The 16259-nt window shown below is 34.7% G+C and overlaps 1 protein-coding gene across 1 annotated transcript in view; it reads left to right on the top strand.

Annotated features, from left to right (window-relative positions):
* LOC150106640 (WW domain-binding protein 4) overlaps positions 1-16259 on the top strand; it is an 80764-nt gene that overhangs the window by 57139 nt on the left and 7366 nt on the right. Inside the window, exon 7 of the mRNA XM_090392593.1 lies at positions 2689-2804. Coding sequence (XP_090248719.1) covers positions 2689-2804 — 116 coding nt within the window. The remainder of the gene's footprint in view (positions 1-2688; positions 2805-16259) is intronic.

Here is a 16259-nt window from a genome sequence, read left to right as displayed (position 1 = left end):
AACAGATCAAAAAGACCTCCAGGAAGAACTATCCCTGATATCTACCAACCTTACCATGAATGGATTTCCTCGAAGACTCGTCCACAAGATACTTTTCTCTGAACCCCGACAAAGACAACGAGATGATATACGTTATATTTCTACCATTGTCATTCCTTACTTAGGGACAGTTTCCAATAAGATTGCAAGACTCCTTAGACCACATAAAATAAGAGTAGCCTTTAAACCTACAGAAATGATTAAACAATTCTTAAGATCTCCAAAAGATAGCCATCCTTTCTCCAAATATGCTGGAGTTTATAACATACCCTGCTCGTGCGGCTTGAATTACATCAGCCAAACTTCAAGGAGCCTTGAAATTAGGCAAAAAGAACACATAGGTAATGTCAATAATAACAGAGAAGAAAAATCGGGGTTAGCTTTTCATTTCTCAAGAACGAACCATACCATAGAGTGGGATAGAAGCACAATTCCTTAAAAGGATTTCCACTCCCAAATTTTTAAAGAGGCCACAACAGTTGCCGCTGCATACAAAACCTTAACAGGAACCAAGGACTAATCTTACCCTTGATCTGGAAGACCCTTATTAGATCTATCAACTCGCCAGAACTGAATTACAGTGCCAACTATAGTACGTTCTTAAATAACAACAAGTGAGATCGTGCACACTCTATGTATGTATTGTACGTGCTCTGTTCTTTGTTTCATATAATTGGAATTGGTTGATTATAGTTTGTAACAGTTTTTTACTTTTTAGTGCCTTACATCGGTTATGTACCCTGAAGATGCCAACAGCCTTAGTTGGTATAACATAGTTGTTTATTATATGCACTTGATCAATATAATCCCATTAAAAGTCATTCCGGAGCTTTTTGGTCAAGAAAATTAAACGTTTTTTAACAAAAAAATAAATCTTTTCTCCCACTTTTTGCATAAGATTTCTCGTCTTGGTGTAGCAGTGTGGTTGTAAGGATAACATGACATAGTGCCCCTCAGGAAGCCTCCGTGTTTTTGACTCAATATAGAAGAGAGCATTTCGGTTTTAGAAGTTTCTTCTTTCTCATTAGCTGTCTCCTATACCTCTGATAGTAGTATACTATATAGATTTAAAAACCATTTTTGTTTGAGAGTACTTATAAAATATTATTATATATGATAATTCTTATGGAATGCTTTATTATATCACATTTTATATTTTTCTGATAATTGTGTTTATCTAATACACTTATTCTACAAGCTATTTGAGTATGAAGTGATATGCTTATTTGGTAAAAGTCACAGCTTGCCTACCAAAATTTCTGTAGATTGAAATCCCAAGGGAGGTCCTTTCCTGCTTGGAAAAAGCTACTGTAGTTTCTTGCATTTATAAGTCTCTCTCTTTAATAAGTGCTGCTTGTTTAATATGTTCTACATGTTTCTACCCTTTTATAGTTTACAGCTAACGTTCAGATATGCACAATATATCCTCTGATTAGATAAATCCTGTGCAATATACAGTCCAACTGCGTTGCAACAAATACAGAAATAAGATTATGGCTACAAAGAGCATAATGATTTTAATGCCTGAATTAAAATGTTCAGGCATATTCCCATACAGTTACTCACTTAAACTGCATGGATATACTGTACAAATTTTGCTAACTATGCAAACATTCTTAATTGCTTGTGTAATTCTTGGAATAGACAAAAATGGATGGAGTGACTGCTTTTATGACCACCTGCATTGGATTATGGGCTGGTTTATAACCTAATGTTGCCCTTGGGAACCATCCCCACTCTACTTAACTCTCCAGTGTCTAGCCTCCAGCCCTCCTTCCTCACTCTACTTAAACACTACCACAACTGTAAAATCAGTTAAAAACAAAACCTTCTGTCAGAAACATGTCTGTTGGTTTGTGAAAATGTCAAAATTATTCATAAGTAAGAATGTGGTGCAAAAAAAAATGTTGAAGTGTGTAAAAGGTTTTGTCCTCTTCAACATTATTGACATTGTGGAAGAATAAAGATGTTTACATATTGGCACTGGAAAACAACATAACCAAAACAAAAAAAAAAAAAAAAAATTAGAAATTGCAATCTTACAAATGTTGATGAAACATTGCTTCAGGGGTTCACTACACAAAGAATTGTGGATTTTAAATAGATCATCTGATCTATTGCTACTTGAAGGCCCAAGTAGCACTTTTGCTGAACAATTTGTTTGCAAAGATTTTGTATGTAACAACAGTTGGCTGGATCGATTTAAAAACCAACATAACAGTGTATATATATGTTGGTTTTAATTACAGAGAAATGAACTCTGTTTACGTGTATGGAACAACAGTACTTTATAGACAAATAAATTGATCTTAATCTTTTAAGTGTATTGTAGTTGATATTTATACAAAATTCATACATATTCAGATATCTAAGCATGTAGTATATGTATTTTGTATATTATTTCCCCAACCTAATATTTCTTTTGTTTTTTGAATCTATTTTTTTTTTATCGAGTTATTGATAATTAAAAGAAAAAGGTAGGCTTAACTCATCACTGATATTGTGAGTAATGGTTATATCAGGGAAATTTTCTCTGTACCATGGTACCTGTTATAACCAAGTTTGACTGTATAAAAATTGTTATACCTTAAATTATTATATGCAACAGCTTGTGTTTTTGCATATTAAAAAATAATTTCATCTTTTAAGGAAGACAAATCACCCAAAGATAAAGAATTAAGTGAATCTGAAGATGAAATAGATTCTTCATTTGGCCCTCAACAAAAACCTGACCCTTATGGACAGTGGATCAGAGTTCCCAAAGAGTATGTTCTGTTTTATATAGTATCCTCCAGATAATTTCATTTTAAAGAATTAGCATATTTTTAACTTTAATACCATTTGACCCACAATGTAAGCAGAAATCACAATCGCCTGTTTGACAGGACTATTTTGAATGGTATTTGAATTCTATGTTTGCATGTATTTTTTTTTTCAAGTTTGCTTTGTACTTGGATAACTAGTAACTTTTTTTATGAGCTTCATGTGAAGGCCAATCCAAGAACCTTTCATGAAAGTTCCACTGAGTGATACTCAGTGCTAACAGCTCTTCTAATTCAGCCCTTTTTCTTTTGAGAAGCCATCCGATGGTAACAAATGCAGAATTGTTTTTGATAACCACTTTGATTAGCATGTATACATATACATAAAAAAAAAGACAAACTAATTCATCAATATAGTTATTGTGAATCATGGCAATGATTAACATTTAATGAAAATTAACGTGTGATGGAATGATAGTTCTAAAAGTTTATTGGTCGAAGTGCTTCTGATTTCTGCATTCTATCATTAAATGAATAGCTTCATGGTTTTCCATTTGCATTTTTTTTTAACATAACATTTGTCCATTTTTGTAAGCAGCTTTTTTTTTTCTTCAGATGCTAACACTGCATTTAAAATGCTTTTAAGTATCTGTATATTCTGCAACTTCTTGGGATAGATTAGCTCCATGCTATCCCAAAGCTTGGATAAAGGACATGGACTGGGCAAGATGCTAATTATCCATATCAGGATTTTAAAAAAAAAATTCTTGATTATGGAAACTAACAAGAATTCTAGAAATTCAGTAGACTGACCTAGCGACAAATGTGAGGACTTGCAACATCTTAAATGTTCACTATTTCAGATGATGAGAGGGAAAGACAAAAGATTTGCAAGAGATGCTAAAGGAGATTACATGGCCAGCATGGCAACAGAAGATAAGAAGGCTGCAGAGTTAGAATGCATTATAAAATTGTATGAAGTGACAAAGAAAAATATGCTCTGAGAGAAGAAAAGAAGAAAACGGCATTAGGGATAAGAGCTTCCTGTTAACTGAAGAGGATGAGGTTGTTGAAAAATGGAGACAGCACTTTAAGGAGAGTTTAAATGTAGAAAACATGAAGTACTATAATGGCAGAGCTCTTTGTAAGTATGGATGTAAATACATTAGAAACGATATCTAAAAATGAAATAATGAATGTAGTAATAAAAATGTAATAATAAGTGTGTCTGTAGCACAATTAGGAGATCAACAATACTTTGTGATCTTCATTTGGAAAAAAACCGGTTTCTCATATGACAGTAGCAAGGTTTTCCCCTCCTCGAAACTCCAGTTTTTCATCTCGCATGCAAGCAAATCGACCAGGAGAATATGCACAATTTACAGACAAAAAATATTATTAGTGGTGGACAGTAGATAGCATTGTATGTAGATGATGGTTGTGTGTTTGGTTGATTAAGTGGTGGAGACGTTGAGTTCTGTGTAGTGTAGTTCTCCTACAGTGAGTCTTTGGAGGTGTCATGCAATGATGATGATGATATGAATAAAATAATGAATGTATTTAGATAGATGTATTTCATTTCATTACCCAATCTGAGGCTACCATCCTGCTTCATTGGAATCCCTAAGTAGCTTAACCAAATTTCATCTTTGGTCTCTAGAGCAGGGTTTCCAAATTATTTTATTTTTAATCAGACATAAATACTGGAGTGAGAAAGTTCCAGAACCAAGATTACAAATAAGTTGTGGCTCTATATGTCACAGTGAAGGAAAGAGAGGAAGATAACAATGTCGTCTATTCAGATTTAAAAATAAATAAAAACCCAAATGATTATCTATTTATAATTAGAGGTTTTAGTACTAAAGTAAGGAACATTCTACTTGGTACAAATATAGGAAAACAACTGGTGCTACATGCAATAGAAATGGATATACAGACTTAGAGATTTCTCCAATATAACTTAAAAATGACTAATACTTTTTTCAAGCATAAAGATTTATCATAAATTCACTTGGGAAAACAGCTAATGTGATAACTAGATAGCAGGGTATTCAGAGATGTAGAAATAGAACCAGATTATCATCTATTACAAGGAAAATTGAGAATCTCTCCAGGATAGTTTAAAATTAACCATATCAATGCAAAGAGAAATCCCCAGGAATAGTTCAACTCTCGGGTGATAAAAGTATTAATTGACTATTTACAAAGAATAAAGGAAAAATGAATGAAAAAAATTTTCTTTGTCTTTAACAAACAAAAGAAAATGATGATATAGAATGGAATAATTTAAAAACCATATTAATAAGTGCAGCAACAGAATGTCTTGGAACAAAAAGTAAATGAAAGAAGGGAAATAAGAAATTTGGATGAGAATATTGAAACAGTAATCAAAAACAGCAAAGATTTTGGATAAATACAAAATCACAAGAAGCAGAAATTAATTATACACAAAAAAAGCAATGGGGGGGGGGAAGGCATGCAGAAAAAAGAATAGAAAAACATGGGATCACTTCATAGCAAAATTAGAAAGAGATCTTACGATGAAGAGGTTACTAAATACATCCAAAATTCTAAGAAATACAAATGAAGTGGTAAAAGAAAAAATTTAAACTTGAATAGATTAAAGAGAAAACCTGGTTAGACTTCTTCCGGAACTTATGGTAAGAAGAAATGCCCTTAAAAGAAATCTTCCAAGCAGTGTATTTTGGTAAATCAGTAGAATTTCCTGGAGAAGGTTTAATAAATATAGAATGTATTAAACTTATGCAGGCATCCTGTTTTTCAAATGACTAAAAATTATTTAACAATATCTGCCAGCAAGGAAAAATACTGGAAAGTTGGAATTAGGTCATAAAACATGTAGCATGTGCAGATTAGCAGAAAGCCTTGGACAAAGTCCTAAAAAAAAAAAAAAAAAAAAACTGGCTCATACTCAAGAAGTTAAACATTTCAAATCACTTACTTGCAATATTAACTTTCATGTATCAAAACAACTAAACATTTCATTGATGTAAAATCAATGAAAAAGTTACTGAATGGAAATCAGTAAACATAGGAATCAAAGATGCATGTCGCCACTTTTATTTACTATCTGTAGAGATGGAAGAAAAAAATATAAAGCCAGCATTTAAACTGAATTGTGGAACTGTACTTAATGCCTTTTTTGCATGCAGATGACCAGATAATCATGGCAAGAAGTGAAAATAAATTCCAGAAATCAATACATTCCTTAAACATAATTGCTAAAAAATTTGGAATGCAAATATCAGCAGACTAAACAAAAGTCATGGAAGCTTTTAAAGGATTGTCTCGAGTCAGGAGTAAAATCATGATTTGAAAATAAAATGCTAGAACAAATTAACATCTTCAAATACCTTGGATGTGCTATTTTTATGGTTATGTCTTGACTTCCATGGAGTCATAAGATACATCATGGGAGGTCAACACTAGTTAATACAAAGTGTCATACCACTTCTTAGACTCATCAGCCATTTGCACTATCACCACCCTTTCAGACAATGCATTTCATGCTCCTACCACTCTCCATGCAGCAGACTTACTTCTTACTCGCTACTTTTGTAACTTCTGGGGATGGCTCCTCCCTTGTTCTTTTCCCTTTTTACCACATATGAATATCTCAATCATATCCCCTCCTCTATCCACAAACTCTGTAGTCTGCATGTCCTCGTAATCAGCATTGTACAATCCTGATATCATTTTTGTTATATGTCTTGGCACCCCCCTCTTCAAAGTTACCTGGAGAGAGTGCAGAGACAGATCAAATTCTGTTGACACTAGTTCTGAGCAGAGAAATCCAGATGTGGTCTGATCAACGCCTTATGGAATGGGACTGCCACCACACTTTTATCTCTTGTGTCCTCCTCAGAATTGCAGCAATTTTCTGAGATGTTCTTTACAGCGTTTGCAATATGTCCTCTGAACTTGAAATTTCTATCTACAATCATGCTAAAATCCCTTACTTCCTCCAGCATAACTCCACCAAGTTAGTATGAAACATCCCATCTGTGGGTCCCAAATTTCAAACTTTACATTTAGTTGCATTAAACTAAATTCCCATTCATTTTCCCACCTTCTTCAAAATCTTCTTGAAGAGCCATAATATCAACACTATTACTAGTAATCCTCCAAAGCTTCACATCACCTGCAATCTGAATATCTCCCTCTAGTCCTGTGACAGTATTATTGACATAAAGATTGAACAGTAATGATCCCAGTACTGAACTCTGTGGAACTCAGCTTTTAACCTTCCTACTTCCTGATACTGTTTCCTCATATACAACTCTCTGATATCTATCAGAAAGCCATTTACCAATCCAGTCCGTAATCTGATATTCAAATCCATATTTTGCAACTTTAAAACTAACTTGTTGTGTGGCACCATGTCAAATGCCTATTGGGGGGAGTGTATGCCTTTGCACTGCTCTTGTTACTCTATTGTAAAAGGTAACCAGATTACTAAAAGAAGAGCACTTTTAACAAATTCATGCTAGCCTGCATAAATATTACCTTCATCTGTCCAATTCTGTATATGAGTTCTTACTAATTTCTCCAAAATCTTTACAGAAGAAATACAAACAGGCCTATAGTTTGATGCCTCTGTTTTACTACCATCTTTATGAAATGGTAATGTTACTCCTTCCACTCTCCAGGAACTTGTTCCATTGCAAGACTTTCATTAAGCTGCCAAGTCAGTGATACTGTCAGTTTCACAGCACATTCCCTTGAAACACATGGTGAAATTTCATCTAGTGCCACTGCCTTACTGACATTTAGCATACATCCTCTTCATTCACTGCTAACATTTCACCACTCATTATCCTTCTAGGAACAAAGTCTGCTTAGCCTGGGCCTGATATTCATCATGCAACTGTTCTCCACCTGTCTGTATGTCTTCCATAATCTCTTTTATGCAATTCCTCTTTTATTTCTCATCATCCATTTGACTGACAACAAATCACTTGATCTTCTTCACTCAAGGTATGCAATCTGACATTGCTGTCAACAATTTTTTCTTAAGTATCTCCTATGCACTAATGACTCCTCTTCATTCAAATTCTTTCATCCAGTACACTGCAGCAAGCTGGTTTCTAAGTCTGTGATAGTTACCTGCCTTATAATTCCACAAAGTCTTTCTGTATTGATACCTCTACATGCCTATTCATCCTCCAAGTCAGGGCTACATGGTCACTCTCACCAATGGGGGGACAAGTATGGCATTTCAGTCCTCTGATGCTATGACCAAATCAAAATTTCTTGATCTTTGTGTTCCTTCCAACACATGTTGCTTAAGACAGTTGTCCCTTAAGAAATCCAAAAATTCATTTCCTTTATAAATGCTCTATCCTCTACCTTGTTGTTTATATTACTATAATTGAAATCCCCCATAAAGATCATTTCCTTTGCACTTGCCAAACTAATTTGCCTTCATATACAGAAGAAGCTGATATTAATATTAAAATTTCAAACTTCCTAGAAATAATGAGGATAATCAATAATATTTTCAAACCTAACCAATTTGAAAAGCATACAAGAATAAGAGTTTATAAACTTTTGACAAGACCTCTACTGCACACAAAGTGAATTGTGGACCATAAAAACCACTAGGCTAACTGCGCAGACACTGAAATATGTAAAGAATAAAGAACTAAAAATACTCAATATTAGAAAAAATATACAAACACCTAAAGAAGTGCATTGAACATACTGAAAGAATGGACAGTTTGAACCTACCTAAGTTGACCAAATTACTGTGACTTTAGTATACCATGTAGATTGTAATGTAGCTTGTTTCCTTTGTATATACTCCAGATGATGACCTTGATATGAAGATTGAAATGTCAAGTGATTATTTTGGTTTATATTAAACTGAAGTTTTACTATAACATAGTAGTTGTGTCCATAATTTTTGATAATGAGTTATCTCACCAATTATGAAAATTGGAAGAAACCCCATTTTTTTTTAGTATCTGCAATGATCTGTTGTAGAATTAAAAATGAAATAGAAAGCATATTAACCTCTGTACTGGCCTGGAAAGAGCAAAGCTAATAATAATGGCAAATACCTGTTTGATTTTTGCTCAGGACATGGACTGGTTATTACTAACACCATGTTCCAACATAAAAATGTGCACAAATTCATATGGAGAGAAGAGGCAAGGAATAAGAAAAGTCTCATTGACTATGTTATTATTGATAGTGATGTTTTCTCCCTGGTGCAGGACACCAGAGTGTACAGAGGATTTGAAATTGTAAGCGATCACTATTTAGTCTTGAGCAGGATAAAATTGAATTTCATATTGAAAAGAATAACATGCAAGAAAGTTTTAAAGTGAATAAAAGTTGAGCAGTTCTCATATGTGAACTGTAGACTAAAATACACAAACATTATTCAAGAAAAAAAATGAAACAGTTTGCAAACAGGAACCAAACCTTGGAGATTCAGTGGCAAGTCTTGAAGAAAACCCTGATTGATTCAGCCAGAGAGGCATGTGGTGAGGTTGTCTGCAAGGATAGAAAAATCAGAACTCCATGGTGGACACAGGAAGTTAAAGAGGCAGTGAAGGAAAAGAAGAAAGCATATCGAAAGTTCCTGGCAAATAAGTCAGCTTGTGCTTTTAGAGAATACAGAGACAAATGTAAGAAAGCCAAACGCTGTGTAAAACTACCTAAACAAAAGTCATGGGAAGACTGGTAAGAACATAGAAAATAAATATCAAGAAGGTGGCAAGATATTCTGGAGTTTGTTGAAGAAGCTCAGAAATGGAGGAAAGGGTGTTGTAAAATGAATTAGAGATTATAAAGGTGACATGAAAACAGGAGGAAAAAAAATCCTTGAAGTATGGAGTAATTACTTTGAAAAATTGCTAAACAAAACAAGCAGTGATAGCACAGTGGTAAAAAACACTCAACAGGCATACAGTCAGAAATACATATCCATACTTGAAGTAGAAAAAGCCATCAAAGGCTTAAAATATGGAAAGGCAGTAGGAATAGATGATATTCGACCAGAAATGCTGAAGTATGGTGGTGTAAAAGTCTTACAGTGGCTGCACTGCATAGTTCAGAGAGCCTGGACAGAGGGACGAATTCCCGATGATTGGAGTAGAGCTCTCATAGTACCCATATATAAAAAAGGGAAATAAAACTGCATGTGAGAATTACAGAGGTATTTCCCTACTGAGTGTTCCTGGCAAGATCTATGCAAGTATACTTGAGAAACGGTTGAGAAGAATTGTGGAAGAAAAGCTTGGTGAAGAACAAGCTGGATTCAGGCCAAATAGAGGCTGTCAGGATCAGATCTTCACTTTACGACAAATAGTTGAGAAAGCATGGGAATATAACAAAGATCTGTATTTAAGTTTTGTCGATCTGGAAAAGGCATATGACAAAGTGCCAAGAGAGAAGCTATTCAATACGTTATATGGTGTCAATGGGGCATTATATCAAGCAATACTTAGTCTTTATTTGAGTTGTAAGTCAGCAGTTAGAATTGAAGGAAGTACAGGACGATGGTTTAATGTTAAATATGGTGTGAGACAAGGATGTACATTATCCCCTCTGTTATTCATTATCTATATGGATCACATTATGAAGGAAAGTGGTATTAAACATGATATCAGAATTGGAGATATTAATGTCAGCTCTTTGCTTTATGCAGACGATGTTATACTTCTAAATAAATCTGCTACATGTTTGCAAGATTCTCTAACTAAATTGAATAACTGTTATAATATGGTATGAAGGTCAGCATTAAAAAGACAAAGACAATGAAAATAGGTAGACTTGTTGAAAATGTCAACTGTGTTGTGAACAGGGAACCTGTGGAACAAGTAAAACATTTCATTACTTAGGCACGATTTTTAGTGAAGATGGTAAATTAAATATGGAAATAGACAACAGAATCAACAAAGCTGGTATGGTAGGCAGTCAATTGATTAAATTCATATGGAATAAGAGAGAAATTAGTCGGAACACTAAATTAGCTATATACAAGACAGTATTCAAGCCAATTTTAACTTATGGATCTTAGAGCTGGGTCAGAAGTAAAACACTTGACCAAAGACTAGAGACCGCAGATATGAGTCCTGAGAAAGATTAGAGGTGTGAACAGATGGCATCAATGGCAGTATCATATTAAAAATGAGGATATTAGGAAAGAACTTGACATTGTCAGCATCCAGGAATGCGTTAGCAGAGCTAATCTCAGGTGATATGGTCACTTAAACAGAATGGGGTGATGAAAGATTAGCAAATCAAGTGTTCTCTGCCAGGTTGGCAGGAAAATGACCCAGAGGAAGACCAAGACATAGGTGGATTGATACGGTACAAAGTGCCTTAGACGATAGAAATATGAGATCTGATAATGTTGGATTTTTGACAAGTAACAGACTGATTTGGAGGAAAATTGTAGATAGGAAGTTAGTAACGATGTAAATTTTTCATGTAGTATGATATCCTGTACACCCCTTGAGAGTACATGGCAGGAATTTGATGATGATGATAATTATGTGGGTGTGAAGTGTCGATCTTCAATGGACATAAACAGGTGGAAGTAGTGTGCATTCACATTATTTTCTTCTCTACAGGCTTTCTCTGCTTCTCTTTCCTTTTGGTATTCAATTTTTTAGTTTCTTTTCCTATGTGTTGTCTTATATTCTTTCTATATGATTTTTTGCTTATTTTAGTTTTCTCTGATTTGTGTACTTAAACAAAATCTTAAACTGATTTTGTTTAAGAAAAACTGAAGCTTTAATAATATTAATGTTTTTATCTCAGTGTTTTCATTAATTTGTCTAATTTTTGTAGTTGCTGCATATGTTGATACTTGCATGACTATTCTTATTTTTAGCCTTTTTATTTGATGTTCCTATTCTTCCAGGTAAGGCTATTAAGACATCCAGATATTCTGTTAGCTTTTATTTGCTTGTTCTTGTACTTCACTTTGTGTGATGCTATAGTTATTTAGTACTTAAAAATATTTTATCTTACTAATTTGTTCAGTTATTTTCCTTTTGATTTCTAATGTGCATCTTATAAGTTCTGTAGTAACTGTCATGATTTTAGTTTTTTCTTTTTATATCTTCATTTTTTGCTAACTAAAACAAGATTATATCAGCATATCCAGTTTTTCTTAATTTTTTTATATTCTGTTTAATTATATTCCTTAAAGCAGAGTTTAATACATAAATATTTACATTTTGCTGAAGCTTTTGAAATATTAATAGAAAGACATTATGATAATTATTAGGAACTATGGAACTCCTGAGAATATGAGAGAATAATAAAAGTAATGTATAAAGAAAGTAAAATCTGTGTTATTGCCCAGCAAGCAACATTACAATGCTTTGAGCTAAGAACTGATGCAGGACAGTGTTATGCAATATCTGGACTACTTTACAGCATAGTCATTGATGAATTATGAAAACATTTACAAATATAAGGAGAGAAATAAGATAGAATTTAATATTACAGTTGGATGTGCAGTTGACATGGTCACACCGTTTTCAAGTAAATTCAGAAGTGATGAGGTTGAACTGAGCAATAAATGACAAAGAAATTATGATAAATAAAGAATTTTATACACCTGAGAAGTGATGCTGATACTAAAAATGTAATGGATATAATGCAAAAATTGGCAAAGGCAAATACTGCTATCAGACAATTGAATAATCCAAATATCGTAATAAAACGAGGATTTCTAGTAGTAGGTTGAAGGCATTGTTATTATATAGATTAGAAACATGAAATTTTCAGAAAAGCAGAAAGCCAAATTAAATAGTTTTCAGAGAGAGAGTTCAGATTCCAAGCATGTCATCAACAGGACCTCCAGGCAAGAAGCTGCTGCCTACCTAAATAATTCTTTATCCATAAGGTAAAAAATTTGAAATTGCTGTTTGATGTGACAACCACACAAACTTTAATCCCTTTCCAGATGAAAATGGAGTATTTTGGGAGCATAATTTTGTAAGAGAGGAAGTTCAAGGTAAACTACACCGGTTTCTATAAATTAAGGAACAAATAAAAATTGCAATAACTCAGTGGGGGAAAAGGGAAACAAAAACATATGAAAGTCAGATACATTATGTAAAAAAAATTATGCTGGGTCTGGTTATTGTGTACAAATGAGTGGAGCTGTCAGCAATATATATGCAAATGAGCCATGGCATAAAAGGGTATTCTAAAGTGAAAACGAGACATTTTGCTATCACAAAATTCTTAGTTATGGCTACAAGACATCATTTGAACCAATGAATAAGTGGCAAGCTATTGTGAGATAAGAGGCCAGACAAAGTCAGGTTGAGGTAGCCAGATGGTTGCATTTATGTTGTGTAAAGTGCAGGCATTTGTGTTTAGCAAGTGAAATTTTCCAGGCATTAATTGTGACATCATTTGCTAGGAAATTTAATTTACTTTACTATTTGAAGGTTGAGTTTTCATTTTTACAATAGTGAGTTCAGAAGAGCATTGGTTTTACTAGACTTAGGCTGGGAATTTGCTGTAATTTAGTTAAGCACTGTTCACTATAGTGCACATCTACCAAAATACAAAAGCATAACCTCAGTCCAGAATACTGAAGCGTTATTCTGTCCAATTAGCATACAATTACAATCAGTTCCCTCTCCACACCATGAAAACTGTAAGTATTAATTAATCGATGCCAGGCAAAAGCTGTAGTCCTGTGGAAATGGCATTTGATCACCCAAAGAAACACCATCTCATCTCATCTTCCTTTTACCTTGTCGTGTCGAGGGTTTGTTAATCATCGGACCTCAAATCGTTCACAGGATAAGGTGGTCTATCCTATGTCCATAGTGTTGAGTTCTCAAGGCCGATTTGCCTGCTTTGTGGGATGAAAAACCCCAGGATAAACTGGGAAAAAACCCTACTGTCCATGCCCAAGACCGGCTAACTTGGCTATGGCTGAGGAAGATCCTTCAGCTCCTCACATCTCTGATGGGAATCAAACCTAGGATACTCCTTCCCCAAACATATGGTTGTGAAGCGCACAGCCACTAGGCTAGCCTCACAGACCGAAACACCATTATAAGTTCGATTAAAGTGCTTAAGGGTCAAAGCTGTATAACTGAGAGGAGACCTTCACATAGCCTTTAAAGGAATGCAGAGAACCGACCAGGGCTTCTGACCTAATGTCCAATCCTCACCTTCTCGTGGTGCACCCTGTTGGGTATCTACTTGGATACTGAACGGACGAGAATGGGCTGGCAATTTGGGATTTAGCCGACCAAATTGTATTCTTATTGGTTAAACCAAAATATAGAATGATGGTACAACATGACAAAATTTCATGCCGGCTGGGGCGTCGCCCGGTTAAACAAGGCCCCCGTTGTTTTCGCCAGGGAACCAGGGCGAACAGCGAAAAGTCAGCAACTGGAACAAATCTGAAAATAAACCCCAACTCAACATCACCAGAGTTAAAGATCAGTACTATCAATGTAAGAAGCCTGAATGGCAAAGAAATGGAGCTAGCTGAGGAATTAGATAAGTACCAGATCGACATAATATGGGTGACTGAAACAAAAAAGACCAAAACTGGTGAGATCTTTCTGAGCAATAAATACAAAATGTTATATTCAGGCAATGACAATCAAGGAAAAGAAGGAGTAGCCATAGTATTCAATACAAAATACTAGGCTAATCTTCTTGAATGGCAGTCAGTCTCAAGTAGAGTAATGTGGGCAAATATGAGAATGGGGAACTGGACAATGAGACTTATTTGTGCCTATGGTTCTACTAAGGTAGAAGTGGAAGAATTTTTTGAGGCTTTAGAAAAAGCAACTGACACAATGAAAAATGAAAAGTTGGTCCTTGTTGGGGATCAAAATAGCAGAGTAGGAAATGATTGTGAGACATACAAAAATATTTTGGGAAAATTTGGAGAAAAGAGCAAAGCTAATAATAATGGCAAATATCTGCTGGATTTCTGCTCAGGACATGGACTGGTTATTGCTAACACCATGTTCCAACATAAAAATGTGCACAAATTCACATAGAGAGAAGAGGCTAGGAATAAGAAAAGTCTCATTGACTATGTTATTGTTGATAGTGATGTTTTCTCCCTGGTGCAGGACACCAGAGTGTACAGAGGATTTGAAATTGGAAGTGATCACTATTTAGTCTTGAGCAGGATAAAATTGAATTTCATATTGAAAAGAATAACATGTAAGAAAGTTTTAAAGCGAATAAAAGTTGAGCAGCTCTCAGATGTGAGCTGTAGACTAAAATACACAAAGATTATTGAAGGAAAAATGAAAGAGTTTGAGAACAGGAATCAAACCTTGGAGATTCATTGGCAAACTCTGAAGAAAACATTGATCGATTCTGCCAGAGAGGCATGTGGTGAGGTTGTTTGTAAGGATAAAAAAATCAGAACTCCCTGGTGGACACAGGAGGTTAAAGAGGCAGTGAAGGAAAAGAAGAAAGCATACCAAAAGTTCCTGTCAAATAAGTCAGCTTGTGCTCTTAGAGAATATACAGACAAATGCAAGAATGCTAAACAAAAGTCATGGGAGGACTTTGGCAAGAATATAGAAAATAAATATCAAGAAGGTGGCAAAATATTCTGGAGGTTGTTGAAGAAGCTTAAGAATGGAGGAAAGAGTGCTATAAAAGGAATTAGAGATGATAAAGGTGACATGAAAACAGGAGAAAAAGATATCCTTGAAGTATGGAGTAATTACTTTGAAAAACTGCTAAATGAAACAAGCAGTGATGACAGCACAGTGGTAAAAAACACTGACCAGGCATGCAGTCAGGAATACATATCCATACTTGAAGTAGAAAAAGCTATCAAAGGCTTGAAATGTGGAAATGCAGCAGGAGTAGATGATATTCGACCAGAAATGCTGAAGTATGGTGGTATAAGAGTCTTACAGTGGCTGCACTGCATAGTTCAGAAAGCCTGGGCAGAGGGACGAATTCCCGATGATTGGAGTAGAGCTCTCATAGTACCCATATATAAAAAGGGAAATAAAACTGCATGTGAGAATTACAGAGGTATTTCCCTACTGAGTGTTCCTGGCAAGATCTATGCAAGTATACTTGAGAAAAATTGTGGAAGAAAAGCTTGGTGAAGAACAAGCTGGATTCAGGCCAAATAGAGGCTGTCAGGATCAGATCTTCACTTTACGACAAATAGTCGAGAAAGCATAGGAATATAACAAAGATCTGTATTTAAGTTTTGTCGATCTGGAAAAGGGATATGACAAGGTCCCAAGAGAGAAGCTATTCAATACGCTGCAGTTATATGGTGTCAATGGGACATTATATCAAGCAATACTTAGTCTTTATTTGAGTTGTAAGTCAGCAGTTAGAATTGAAGGAAGTACAGGAAGATGGTTTAATGTTAAATCTGGTGTGAGACAAGGATGTACATTATCCCCTCTGTTATTCATTATGTATATGGATCACATTATGAAG

This window comes from Typopeltis vanoorti, chromosome 5, assembly GCF_054136105.1.
Source record: "Typopeltis vanoorti isolate ZY-2024b chromosome 5, IOZ_Tvanoo_1.0, whole genome shotgun sequence".
Lineage (NCBI taxonomy): Eukaryota > Metazoa > Arthropoda > Arachnida > Uropygi > Thelyphonidae > Typopeltis > Typopeltis vanoorti.
The sequence above is the reverse complement of the archived record's forward strand: the minus strand, read 5'-3'. Positions and strand labels throughout refer to the sequence as shown.